At 40.3% G+C, this 12,421-nt stretch overlaps 1 protein-coding gene across 1 annotated transcript in view; it reads right to left on the bottom strand.

The window, feature by feature from the left end:
- Positions 1-7,901: 7,901 nt before the first annotated feature.
- Positions 7,902-12,421, bottom strand: part of LOC121003259 (toll-like receptor 13) — a 93,372-nt gene continuing 88,852 nt past the window's right edge. Inside the window, exon 3 of the mRNA XM_040434956.1 lies at positions 7,902-8,317. Within this exon, the coding sequence (XP_040290890.1) occupies positions 8,155-8,317 (163 nt within the window). The 3' untranslated portion in view covers positions 7,902-8,154. The remainder of the gene's footprint in view (positions 8,318-12,421) is intronic.

The raw sequence follows: 12,421 nt of genomic DNA, 5'->3' as shown, positions 1-12,421 counted from the left end.
CGACGGCTCTATAAAAATATCACATGATCCACCCCGTCAAGTGAACTCTGTAAAAAATAAAATAAAATAAATAATGCCAAACAGCTATTTTCTGCTGGTCACCTTGCCTCACAAAAGGTGTAATATTTCGCGATCAAAAAGGTGTATTTAGCCCAAAATGGTACCAATCAAACAGTCATCTCATCCTGCAAAAATGAGCTCCCACAAAAGACAATCACTCAAAAATTAAAAAACAATGGCGCCCGCAAACCAATCCATCAAAATCTGCGTTGCAAAAGCCATATGGCAATCCTTCCTTTCCGAGTCCTGCCATGTGCCCCCACAGCAGTTTACCACCACATATGGGGTGTTGCCGTATTCAGGAGAAAATGGGTAACAAATTATGGGGTGCTTTTTCTCCTGTTACCCCTTGTGAAAATGAATAATTTGGGGCTATAGCAACATTTTATTGGAAATGAAACATTTTCATTTTCACAGCCAAGTGTTTCAAAATTCCGTAAAATGTTCAGGTGGACAAAGTGGTCAGTACCCCCCTTAATATATTTTTTAAGGGTTATGTCAGGGTCTCTTCAAATACAAAATGGTGCCTAAAAACCATTCTAGCAAAATCTGACTCCAAAATCCATATGGCGCTCCTTTCCTTCTGACCACTGCCATGTGTCCACAGAGCAGTTTCCGACCACATATGGGGTATTTCTGTAAACTGCAGAATCAGAGTAATGTATATTAAGGTTTATTTTGCTGTTAACCCTTGCTGTGTTGCAAGAAAAAATTGACTAACAAAAAAAATCTACCAAAAAAGCAAAATTTCTAAAATGGCGTCATTTATGGGTGGTTTCCATTATGTTAGCCCCTTAAAATCACTTTATAACTGAATCAGTGCTTAAAAAAATGATTTTTGGAATTTTTGTTGAAAATTTGAAAAAATTGCTTCTAAAATTCAAAGCCTTCTAACACCCTAAAAAAATTTAATGACATTTGCAAAATCATGCCAACATAAAGCAGAATGGGAATGTGGGACTTACACTCCCTGAATTGTATGGTAGCCGTCATGGCACATAAAGGGTAGTAGTTAGTGTTAGGACCCGTCTTACAGAGATCGCCTTGACGTGCGGCAGACGGGCTCGAATAATTTTGTACAAAATGTATTTGCCAAGCATCTCTCATTTATAAGTATAGCATTAGCAATTATTATGCATTTTTGTACTTTATTTGGCTTGCAGAGAGCTGTTGCATTGCATGTTTTGTTTTACAGTGTTTTCAGCCATAGCAACATGCCTCTGCGCATTGGGATGTGCTGACTGACCCCCTTTTTCTTTGCATATGGGGAATGTTAATTGATAACAATTTTATGAGGTATTACTATCTGTCTCAAAAGTAAAGAAATTAAAATTTCAAAAATTGAGAATTTTGGATTATTTTATAAATAATGTCATGAAGTACAATGTGTCACAAGAAAACAAGCTCATAATGGCTTGGATAAGTAAAAGTGTTCCAAAGTTATTACCACTTTAATTGACATATGTCAGATTTCCAAAAATCGGCCTGGGATTTAAGGTGAAAAGTGGCTTGGTACTGAAAGGGTTAATAGGATATCTTAAATGTGTTTTGCCATTGTTTTATATTTCCCGGGAACTTAAATCGATCCCTTGGTTACATTATAGAAATTTTATAGAAAGAGATATCCCCCTCTTTCTCTTAGGAATCTAAATAGAATTCACGATGTATGGTGTCTGTGAAATCCAGAATAAGTTATGTATTCATGTTTCTTTGGAGGTGGTGAGGCCATGTCACGTAAGAGAGGGGATAGAAAACCAAAAACAGCAGAGTGGCCTTACTGCATTTTCGGGAATATGAGGAGAAATAAGAAGGATCAACTTATGATGTCTGCATAACCTTGAGAATGCTGGGTATTCATGCTTTTGCAGAGGCAGTAAGGCCATGTCACAAATGTTTTTTTTTTAAAGATTGTTAGTGGAGAAAATAGAATATGGCCCTAGAAGTGTATCTGATCCTATAGTGGACATCAAAACGGTACATCAGTATGGACTAAGATTTTTTTTAGCTTCAATCCAGTTGAAACTAATAGATCAGTATGAGAAGAAAAGAGAAATGTGGCTCTTTTGAAATAAAACTCAACCAACAAGAGAGCTTAGGATTTTTATAATGATGGCCTGTCCTCAGGAAACAACTGCATAAGAAAAGGCTTTGGCTAAATGATATTTTGGGGTATGTAATCTAAAGAAAAGCAGATGTTATATAATGTGTATTAAACCCCATTGTGCAAATTTGATTCCAAGACAGATTCACGCTGTATCAGAGGTAAAAATGCTAATACAATTCTTATTTATATATAATATGACCGTGCATCAATTCTTATTTATATATAATATGACCGTGCATGCCTTATTTCAGATAATTTCCTTTGATTCCACAAATGTTCTTTTTAGGTATGGTATGGGAATTAAAGGGGTTGTGTCACTTCAGCAAATGGCATTTATCATGTAGACAAAGTTAATACAAGGTAATTACTAATGTATTGAGATGGTCCATATCGCCTCCTTTGCTGGCTGGATGCATTTTTCTATCACATTATACACTTTTCTTTTCCATGCTTATGACCACCTTGCAATCCAGCAGCGATGGTGATGTTTGTACACTATAGAAAAAAGTGCCGGCCTCTCTGGTGGCCTCGACCGTGGGAGCTCACATAGGCTGGCGCTTTTTGCTATAGCATGCAAGCATGGCCACCACTGATGGATTGTAGGGCGGTCATAACCATGAAAATGATAAGTATATAATGTGATGGAAAAATGAATCAAGGCAGCAACATGGACAATTACAATACATTAGTAAGTGCCTTGCATGATACATGCCACTTGCTGAAGTGCGACAACCTCTTTAAAGGAAGGAGGGAGAGAGTGATTGTGGGATTAAGAGTAAGTAAGAAGAACTATTGCATTTGCCCCTACAAGATTCGACCTTTGGTTATGAATATTTTGGCAGTTGCGGAAAAATAATATCAAGAAAACAAGTGACAATTGGAAAAATATATTGCTATCGTCATTCTTTGAATAGAAGTATGGTAATAACTTGTCATGAAATGGTTTATTTTGTGTTTTTACTTGTGATTGTATTTACAGATATGTGTGCGTATACTGTGAGTGTTTATATATATACAGTTGCAAGAAAAAGTATGTGAACCCTTTGGAATGATATGGATTTCTGCACAAACTGGTCATAAAATGTGATCTGATCTTCATCTAAGTCACAACAATAGACAATCACAAAAATAAAAGAGATATAGGAAATAGCTCACCCACTCGCATCCACTATGAGGTGCTCTAGTCTAAATGTGAACCACCCTTCACGGCTGAAAAATACATAAAATGTTGGAAGACTGGCACTCTCAACACATGGAGTCGTAAGGTTTAGTTGCAGATCACAAATTTATTATAGGTACATAAAAGGTTAAAAATTAATAAAATGTGCAAATCAATACACTATTAGTAAATGACAACAGTCTGGTATCAGTGGTAACAAATGAATCAAGGTGAAAAGTTCATTTTATCAATGTTGCAGGTCCTTGAGAAAATAGCAACAAGAAAGGAACCTCCTTTTTGTTCGTGGTAAAAAAGATCCAATGTTTAAATACTTCAGTTATATTAAGCTTTAAGTATGATGTTCCTTTTTATATTTCGAACAGGCTGTATAGTTTGGCAGTTCAGAATGTATCTGATAACACCCACTCTGTAGGTATACTTTGATGGTAATCAATCCCTCTGATGTTTCAAGGTATATATGGTACCAGCCCGCTGTACGGGCTTGTCTCTATATCGGTCCGACACTCTAAGACAGTGTATTAAATGACAACCCACTATGTGGGCTTACCTTCTCCTTTGTGTCGGACGGTCGCCCAAGTATTTTGGGAGCTGCTGGGAGCCGGCGTCCCGGCTGTTCCTTAGTCAGCGTTCCACGTGGAGTCGGAGACAGAATCGTCGCTCCAGAAGTGACGTAGCGGCACTCGGGATTTTGTTCTTTGGTGTTTTCTTCTGCCAATTGTATGAGGCACAAGCTTCGTTACGTCCGATCAGGGATACAGTGCACTGTTGTCCCGAAGAATGTTAGGAATATCTTCTTATAGCTGCGTCATGTATAGATCTTTGTTCAGATCACTGGAAACCAAACGCGTTTCGAGGACACCTCTCCTCTTCTTCAGTGGTAATGACCCTACTCCATATTTGGTTGGTTTTTATACTCCTGGTTGGGAATTCCAAAAATCAGACATGGAGTATTTATCAACATCATTTTTTTCTCTTTTTTTTCTTTTTTTCAATTCTAGATACATTGGATATCATTTTTTCTTTTTTCACATATATCCTCACCATTTTTTTCTCATCTAGTATTTCATAAATTGCATTATTTTTCAATTTTTCTACTTGCGTTTTTATTGCGTTTTAAGTGCGTTTTTATTTGGCACATGCGTTTTTTTGAAAGAAGCTGCAGATCTTCCCAGGTTATAAGGTCCTTCAAGGATTTTGTTGCAGCAGCTTTACTTAAGCTTTTATAGTGATTTTTATCACCCATTTTTGGAGGTCATGTTTAATTTTATATCTAATTGGTTCATTTGTCATGTTTCATCATGTGTTGTGTAATATTCAACATCATAGACACATATAATTTAAAATTATAAGAAACAATCTTGTTATAAAAAATATATAAAATGTAAGCTGCATATATTATAATTCCCATTAAATGTGACATCCTGTTCGGATTGTTCAGAATATAATGGATATTATCAAATATTCATCCAATTGTTAATATTATATGGATTTAACCACCAATCAACAGGATATAGGAGTTGAGTCGATTTTATACTTCAAAGATATGGCAATGGTTCTTTTTGGGATTGTAAATCATTTTCTAGGTACACAATATTGGGTAGGGAAAAGGGTACACATGTGTGTCTCCGAGAGAGAGCCGCAGCACTGATTAACAGTCAAGCATGCGATTACCTGTCAGAGAGAAACATATGTCCCATGATGTTAAAGAAAGCCAAAAATCTCCAAATCTGCATTTAATCCTCTAGGTATAAGACTTCCAAAATCATAAATTCGCTTCGATTCTGCCCTTGACATTTTTTCAATGTGGTAGACAATCACAGTCTGTTTAAACTAATAACACACAAAGAATTAAATGTTACTTTTTTTTTATTGAACACACCATGTGAACATTCACAGTGCAGGTGGAAAAAGTATGTGAACCCCTAGACTAATGACATCTCCAAGAGCTAATTGGAGTGAGGTGTCAGCCAACCGGAGTCCAATCAATGAGATGAGATTGGAGGTGTTGGTTACAGCTGCCCTGCCCTATAAAAAACACACACCAGTTCTGGGTTTGCTTTTCACAAGAAGCATTGCCTGATGTGAATGATGCCTCGCACAAAGGAGCTCTCAGAAGACCTACGATTAAGAATTGTTGACTTGCATAAAGCTGGAAAGGGTTATAAAAGTATCTCCAAAAGCCTTGCTGTTCATCAGTCCATGGTAAGACAAATTGTCTATAAATGGAGAAAGTTCAGCACTGCTGCTACTCTCCCTAGGAGTGGCCGTCCTGTAAAGATGACTGCAAGAGCACAGCGCAGACTGCTCAATGAGGTGAAGAAGAATCCTAGAGTGTCAGCTAAAGACTTACAAAAGTCTCTGGGATAGGCTAACATCCCTGTTAGCGAATCTACGATACGTAAAACACTAAACAAGAATGGATTTCATGGGAGGATACCACAGAGGAAGCCACTGCTGTCCAAAAAAAACATTGCTGCACGTTTAAAGTTTGCACAAGAGCACCTGGATGTTCCACAGCAGTACTGGCAAAATATTCTGTGGACAGATTAAACCAAAATTGAGTTGTTTGGAAGAAACTCACAACACTATGTGTGGAGAAAAAGAGGCACAGCACACCAACATCAAAACCTCATCCCAACTGTGAAGTATGGTGGTGGGGGCATCATGGTTTGGGGCTGCTTTGCTGCGTCAGGGCCTGGACGGATTGCTATCATCGAAGGAAAAATTAATTCCCAAGTTTATCAAGACATTTTGCAGGAGAACTTAAGGCCATCTGTCCACCAGCTGAAGCTCAACAGAAGATGGGTGTTGCCACAGGATAACGACCCAAAGCATAGAAGTAAATCAACAACAGAATGGCTTAAACAGAAGAAAATACACCTTCTGGAGTGGCCCAGTCAGAGTCCTGACCTCAACCCGATTGAGATGCTGTGGCATGACCTCAAGAAAGCGATTCACACCAGACATCCCAAGAATATTGCTGAACTGAAACAGTTCTGTAAAGAGGAATGGTCAAGAATTACTCCTGAGCGTTGTGCACGTCTGATCTGCAACTACAGGAAACGTTATTGCTGCAAAAGGAGGTTCAACCAGTTATTAAATCCAAGGGTTCACATACTTTTTCCACCTGCACTGTGTATGTTTACATGGTGTGTTCAATAAAAACATGATAACATTTAATTCTTTGTGTGTTATTAGTTTAAGCAGATTGTCTATTGTTGTGACTTAGATGAAGATCAGATCACATTTTATGACCAATTTGTGCAGAAATCCATATCATTCCAAAGGGTTCACATACTTTTTCTTGCAACTTATATATATATATATATATATACATATACATATACATATACACTCATCTAAAGAATTATTAGGAACACCATACTAATACGGTGTTGGACCCCCTCTTGCCTTCAGAACTGCCTTAATTCTACGTGGCATTGATTCAACAAGGTGCTGATAGCATTCTTTAGAAATGTTGGCCCATATTGATAGGATAGCATCTTGCAGTTGATGGAGATTTGAGGGATGCACATCCAGGGCACGAAGCTCCCGTTCCACCACATCCCAAAGATGCTCTATTGGGTTGAGATCTGGTGACTGTGGGGGCCATTTTAGTACAGTGAACTCATTGTCATGTTCAAGAAACCAATTTGAAATGATTCGAGCTTTGTGACATGGTGCATTATCCTGCTGGAAGTAGCCATCAGAGGATGGATACATGTTCTCATTCTGTTTACGCCAAATTCGGACTCTACCATTTGAATGTCTCAACAGAAATCGAGACTCATCAGACCAGGCAACATTTTTCCAGTCTTTAACAGTCCAATTTTGGTAAGCTTGTGCAAATTGTAGCCTCTTTTTCCTATTTGTAGTGGAGATGAGTGGTACCCGGTGGGGTCTTCTGCTGTTGTAGCCCATCCTCCTCAAGGTTGTGCGTGTTGTGGCTTCACAAATGCTTTGCTGCATACCTCGGTTGTAACGAGTGGTTATTTCAGTCAATGTTGCTCTTCTATCAGCTTGAATCAGTCGGCCCATTATCTTCTGACCTCTAGCATCCACAAGGCATTTTTTCCCACAGGACTGCCGCATACTGGATGTTTTTCCCTTTTCACACCATTCTTTGTAAACCCTAGAAATGGTTGTGCGTGAAAATCCCAGTAACTGAGCAGATTGTGAAATACTCAGACCGGCCCGTCTGGCACCAACAACCATGCCACGCTCAAAATTGCTTAAATCACCTTTCTTTCCCATTCTGACATTCAGTTTGGAGTTCAGGAGATTGTCTTGACCAGGAGCACACCCCTAAATGCATTGAAGCAACTGCCATGTGATTGGTTGACTAGATAATTGCATTAATGAGAAATAGAACAGGTGTTCCTAATAATTCTTTAGGTGAGTGTATATATATATATATATATATATATATAGAGATGAAAAAACGGACAGCACTCCAAGTAAAAGCTAGTGGTGTTTATTCACCCATGTGGATGGCAACGTTTCAGCTCATACAAGAGCCTTTTCTTTTCTATATATATATATACACACACACACACATAATATACGCATAAAATAAGCAACATAGCAACAACTCAGAGCTTAGCTTTCATTTTTTAAGCTGCTCTGGAAAAATGAAAGCTGAGCTCTGATTCACCATTAGACAGTATTGATAAATGTTGAAGTTTGATACATCTTGTCTAGATAAATGTTTATTGATATATATCCCATCTCAGGCTACATGTGATGTGGCACAATTTCCGATCCTGGAAATACAATACATTAGTACAGATGCTTCTTTTTATCCTTGTTGTCAGTTAGTCACAGAAAGCTGCATTGTGTCCGTTTCATATACACCAGCATCTAATGCTTTCCGAAGCTTGAACCAGAAGAATTCATTGCCTTTGGGGTCTTCAGGCCAGTTAATGTATGTATTCTGCTTTATCAGCTTCCTTAATTTGTGATAGGCGGAAAGTCTAAAAAGAAATTGAACAACATTATGAGCTGTGAGGATCTCTGGCTGTGGGAATAAAAGCCTATCATAACACAAAAGATGTTCTCATCACACAAATGCCTCAATGGCTTTTCTACTAATGGGATTTCAAAAAGCTAAAACATCAAGAAACAGGACCTGGCATAATCCAGACAAGAAAATAAAGCAGATGCAATCTCAGTCTCACACACTCGGATGTCTCGAGCTACTGGAGTTCATCAGAGGACAGGAAACACATTTTTCGGAGAGCTTATTGCTGTGATTGCTCAGTTCTACTATAAAATAGCGTTTCAGGTTTTTCTGGCAGTATACAAATGCCTGGGAGATGTCCCAACTATGTAAGAATTCATAAAGATGCATGATGCCTATGAAGGAGATCTGCATAAATTGATCAGAGACATTTTAGGGATGAGGACTGGACCATCATCCCCATCTTCAAGCATAAATACACTTGTCCATGTGGAGGATATAGACTTAACAGAGCACTTACCTATTCTACAGGTAAAGAAAACAGACTTGGGTGTACACACAAATTTCATAGGGCTCCATACCAAAATTTAGCATGCCACCCCCCAAGCTTTCAAGTACACATGCTTTATAAGTGCCAGGCAACGCAGAACACAAAGCTCAATGCCCCAGATTTATGACTTTTTTATTTTTTTATTTTAGTTCAGTGGAAGAAATTTTAATTAATAAAACTGTAAGAAATAGAAGTTTCCCTCCACCTCATCCACTTTATCCAAGGTCTATGTGGGAAAAAGGTAATTCACAAATATGGCACTCATTCTGAACACCATATTTCTCAATGTATTTAGACCAGACAACTGGCATGAATACATTGATACATCTCCCCCTTACAGCTCTAAATCACTGCTTCCCTTCACATAAATTATTACTAAACTGGCTGTCTGCAGCCACCACTAGGGGGAGCTAGGAGCATAAGAATGTATACAGTTGTAATAATATCTTTGTACTGAGCACTTTCATGTCAGAAAGAAATGTTCAAGGTAAACAGCAGAGCCGGCCGGCCCTCGCTCGTGTGTGCACGCTGCACAGGGAAGGAGCGAACGCCACTCCATACCGTACGAGAAATCCCAGGCGCAGCTGTGTCTTCATAAATGCATATAGACACAGCTGCTGGGATTTCTCGTACAGAAAGAAATGTTCAGCGCTGTGCACCTCCTTCCTCCAGGCCTCGTGGCAGTCACATGAAGATTAGCAGCTGGGAAAACAGCCCTCATTTTGGATAATCTTTAACCTACCTCCATCACAACAGGAGATATAGCAATAAGTGGTGGGATCTGGATACTAACCAATTTTCTAGTTATTTTAGTCCAAATGCCGTCCTGTTAACAATGTACCTAACATTTATTACTCATATACCCAATGGCGTAACTAGAGTGCTATGGGCCCCATGGCAAATTTTAGATTGGGGCCCCTCCCCCACGCCGTGCCCGGTCGCACCCCGTGTCCACAATTGTCACACCCCTGGTCCCTCATTGCCCAGTAATGCCCCCAGTAATGTCTCTCACTGCCCCCCAGTAGTGTCTCCCACTGCCCCCAGTAAAGTCCCCAGTAGTGCCCCCCACAGCCCCTAGTAGTGTCCACCACTGCCCCAATAATGTCCCCAGTAGTGTCCCCCATAGCCCCCAGTAGTGAACCCCACTAGTGCTCCCCACAGCCCCTAGAAGTGTCCCCCACTGACTCCAGTAATGGCCCCAGTAGTGCCCCCCACTGCCCTAGAAGTGCTTCCCACAGCCCCTAGAAGTGTCCCCCACTGCCTCCAGTAATGGTTCCAGTAGTGCCCCCCCTGCCCCCAGTAGTGCCTCCCACAGCCCCTTGTAGTGTCCTCGACTACCCACATAGGTTAGGCTCCACCCACCTGCTTAATTTGTGACTAGTTTTAGTGTGGCAGCGCCGGGGCCTGATGCTGGAGGCCTAGAGACTGGAGAAGTGCATATCATGCAGGTGAGATGAGCACTCTGACGGGGCCTGGCATTAAGTACAGTGAAAATGCCAGGCTGCTTTACATGTGAGCGCAGCGGACCCCCTCCCCCTGCCAAGCCCGGTCGCCCCTGTATATATCTCCATTGGTCAGTGACTTCAAAGCCCAGAATGAGCAGAAATATAAATGAGTAAACTAGAAGTTCTACTGAATCTTTTCCTACAAAGCTATATATCGATCTGATCTGCTCAGCTCCTCCTGCTCTATAACATACTGCAACTCAGACACTGTGTTCAATGACAGGTTCCCTTTAAAAGGGTTGTCTGAGATAATAAAAAAAGTCAGACTAGCTCCTCAATTTGCTAAAATAAAAAGTGTTTTACTGGACGCTTTCTCCACTGCCCTTCTCTGCTCCGCTGGTCTGGTCCTCCTGTTGCTACTTGTTTACAAACTGCCATGTCAGTGATGTGCAGGTTTATGGCATGTGACTGCTGCAGGCAATCACTGTCCTAAGCAGTAGACCACTGAAGCCAATGATTGGCTGCAGTGGTCATGTGGTCACCCCTGCTGTTTGTAAACAAGCAGCAGCAGGAGTACCGGACCACAGGCGCAGAAAACAGCACTGGAGACAGAATGAGTATAACATTATTTTATATTTTAGCCAATTTGGGGTTTGTCTAAGATGTTTAACTATTGTGGACAACCCTTTTAACATCTGGTTTCTGTACTGTCTCTTCTTTTATGTGAAAATAATATGCTGGATGTCATTAAGGCTCTCTTCATATTTCTGCAAATATTTCCATTTCACTAGAGCAAAAAAAATGAAAATAGTGTAGTGCTGGGTTAATTGATGCCTGATAGACCCCACTGACTTTTGGTCATTCTGGTTTCTGTCATGATATCAACAGGAAGCATTTCTAGTACAAACCGGATTCCAAAAAAGTTGGGACACTATACAAATCGTGAATAAAAACTGAATGCAATGATGTGGAGGTGCCAACTTCTAATATTTTATTCAGAATAGAACATAAATCACGGAACAAAAGTTTAAACTGAGAAAATGTACCATTTTAAGGGAAAAATATGTTGAATCAGAATTTCATGGTGTCAACAAATCTCCAAAAAGTTGGGACAAGGCCATTTTCACCACTGTGTGGCATCTCCCCTTCTTCTTACAACACTCAACAGACGTCTGGGGACCGAGGAGACCAGTTTCTCAAGTTTAGAAATAGGAATGCTCTCCCATTCTTGTCTAATACAGGCCTCTAACTGTTCAATCGTCTTGGGCCTTCTTTGTTGCACCTTCCTCTTTATGATGCGCCAAATGTTCTCTATAGGTGAAAGATCTGGACTGCAGACTGGCCATTTCAGTACCCGGATCCTTCTCCTACGCAGCCATGATGTTGTGATTGATGCAGAATGTGGTCTGGCATTATCTTGTTGAAAAATGCAGGGTCTTCCCTGAAAGAGATGACGTCTGGATGGGAGCATATGTTGTTCTAGAACCTGAATATATTTTTCTGCATTGATGGTGCCTTTCCAGACATGCAAGCTGCCCATGCCACACGCACTCATGCAACCCCATACCATCAGAGATGCAGGCTTCTGAACTGAGCGTTGATAACAACTTGGGTTGTCCTTGTCCTCTTTGGTCCGGATGACATGGTGTCCCAGATTTCCAAAAAGAACTTTGAATCGTGACTTGTCTGACCACAGAACAGTCTTCCATTTTGCCACACTCCATTTTAAATGATCCCTGGCCCAGTGAAAACGCCTGAGCTTGTGGATCTTGCTTAGAAATGGCTTCTTCTTTGCACTGTAGAGTTTCAGCTGGCAACGGCGGATGGCACGGTGGATTGTGTTCACTGACTGGTTTCTGGAAGTATTCCTGAGCCCATTCTGTGATTTCCTTTACAGTAGCATTCCTGTTTGTGGTGCAGTGTCGTTTAAGGGCCCGGAGATCACCGGCATCCAGTATGGTTTTACAGCCTTGACCCTTACGCACAGAGATTGTTCCAGATTCTCTGAATCTTCGGATGATGTTATGCACAGTTGATGATGATAGATGCAAAGTCTTTGCAATTTTTCGCTGGGTAACACCTTTCTGATATTGCTCCACTATCTTTCTGCGCAACATTGTGG

Source organism: Bufo bufo, chromosome 1 (genome assembly GCF_905171765.1).
Source record: "Bufo bufo chromosome 1, aBufBuf1.1, whole genome shotgun sequence".
NCBI lineage: Eukaryota > Metazoa > Chordata > Amphibia > Anura > Bufonidae > Bufo > Bufo bufo.
The sequence above is the reverse complement of the archived record's forward strand: the minus strand, read 5'-3'. Positions and strand labels throughout refer to the sequence as shown.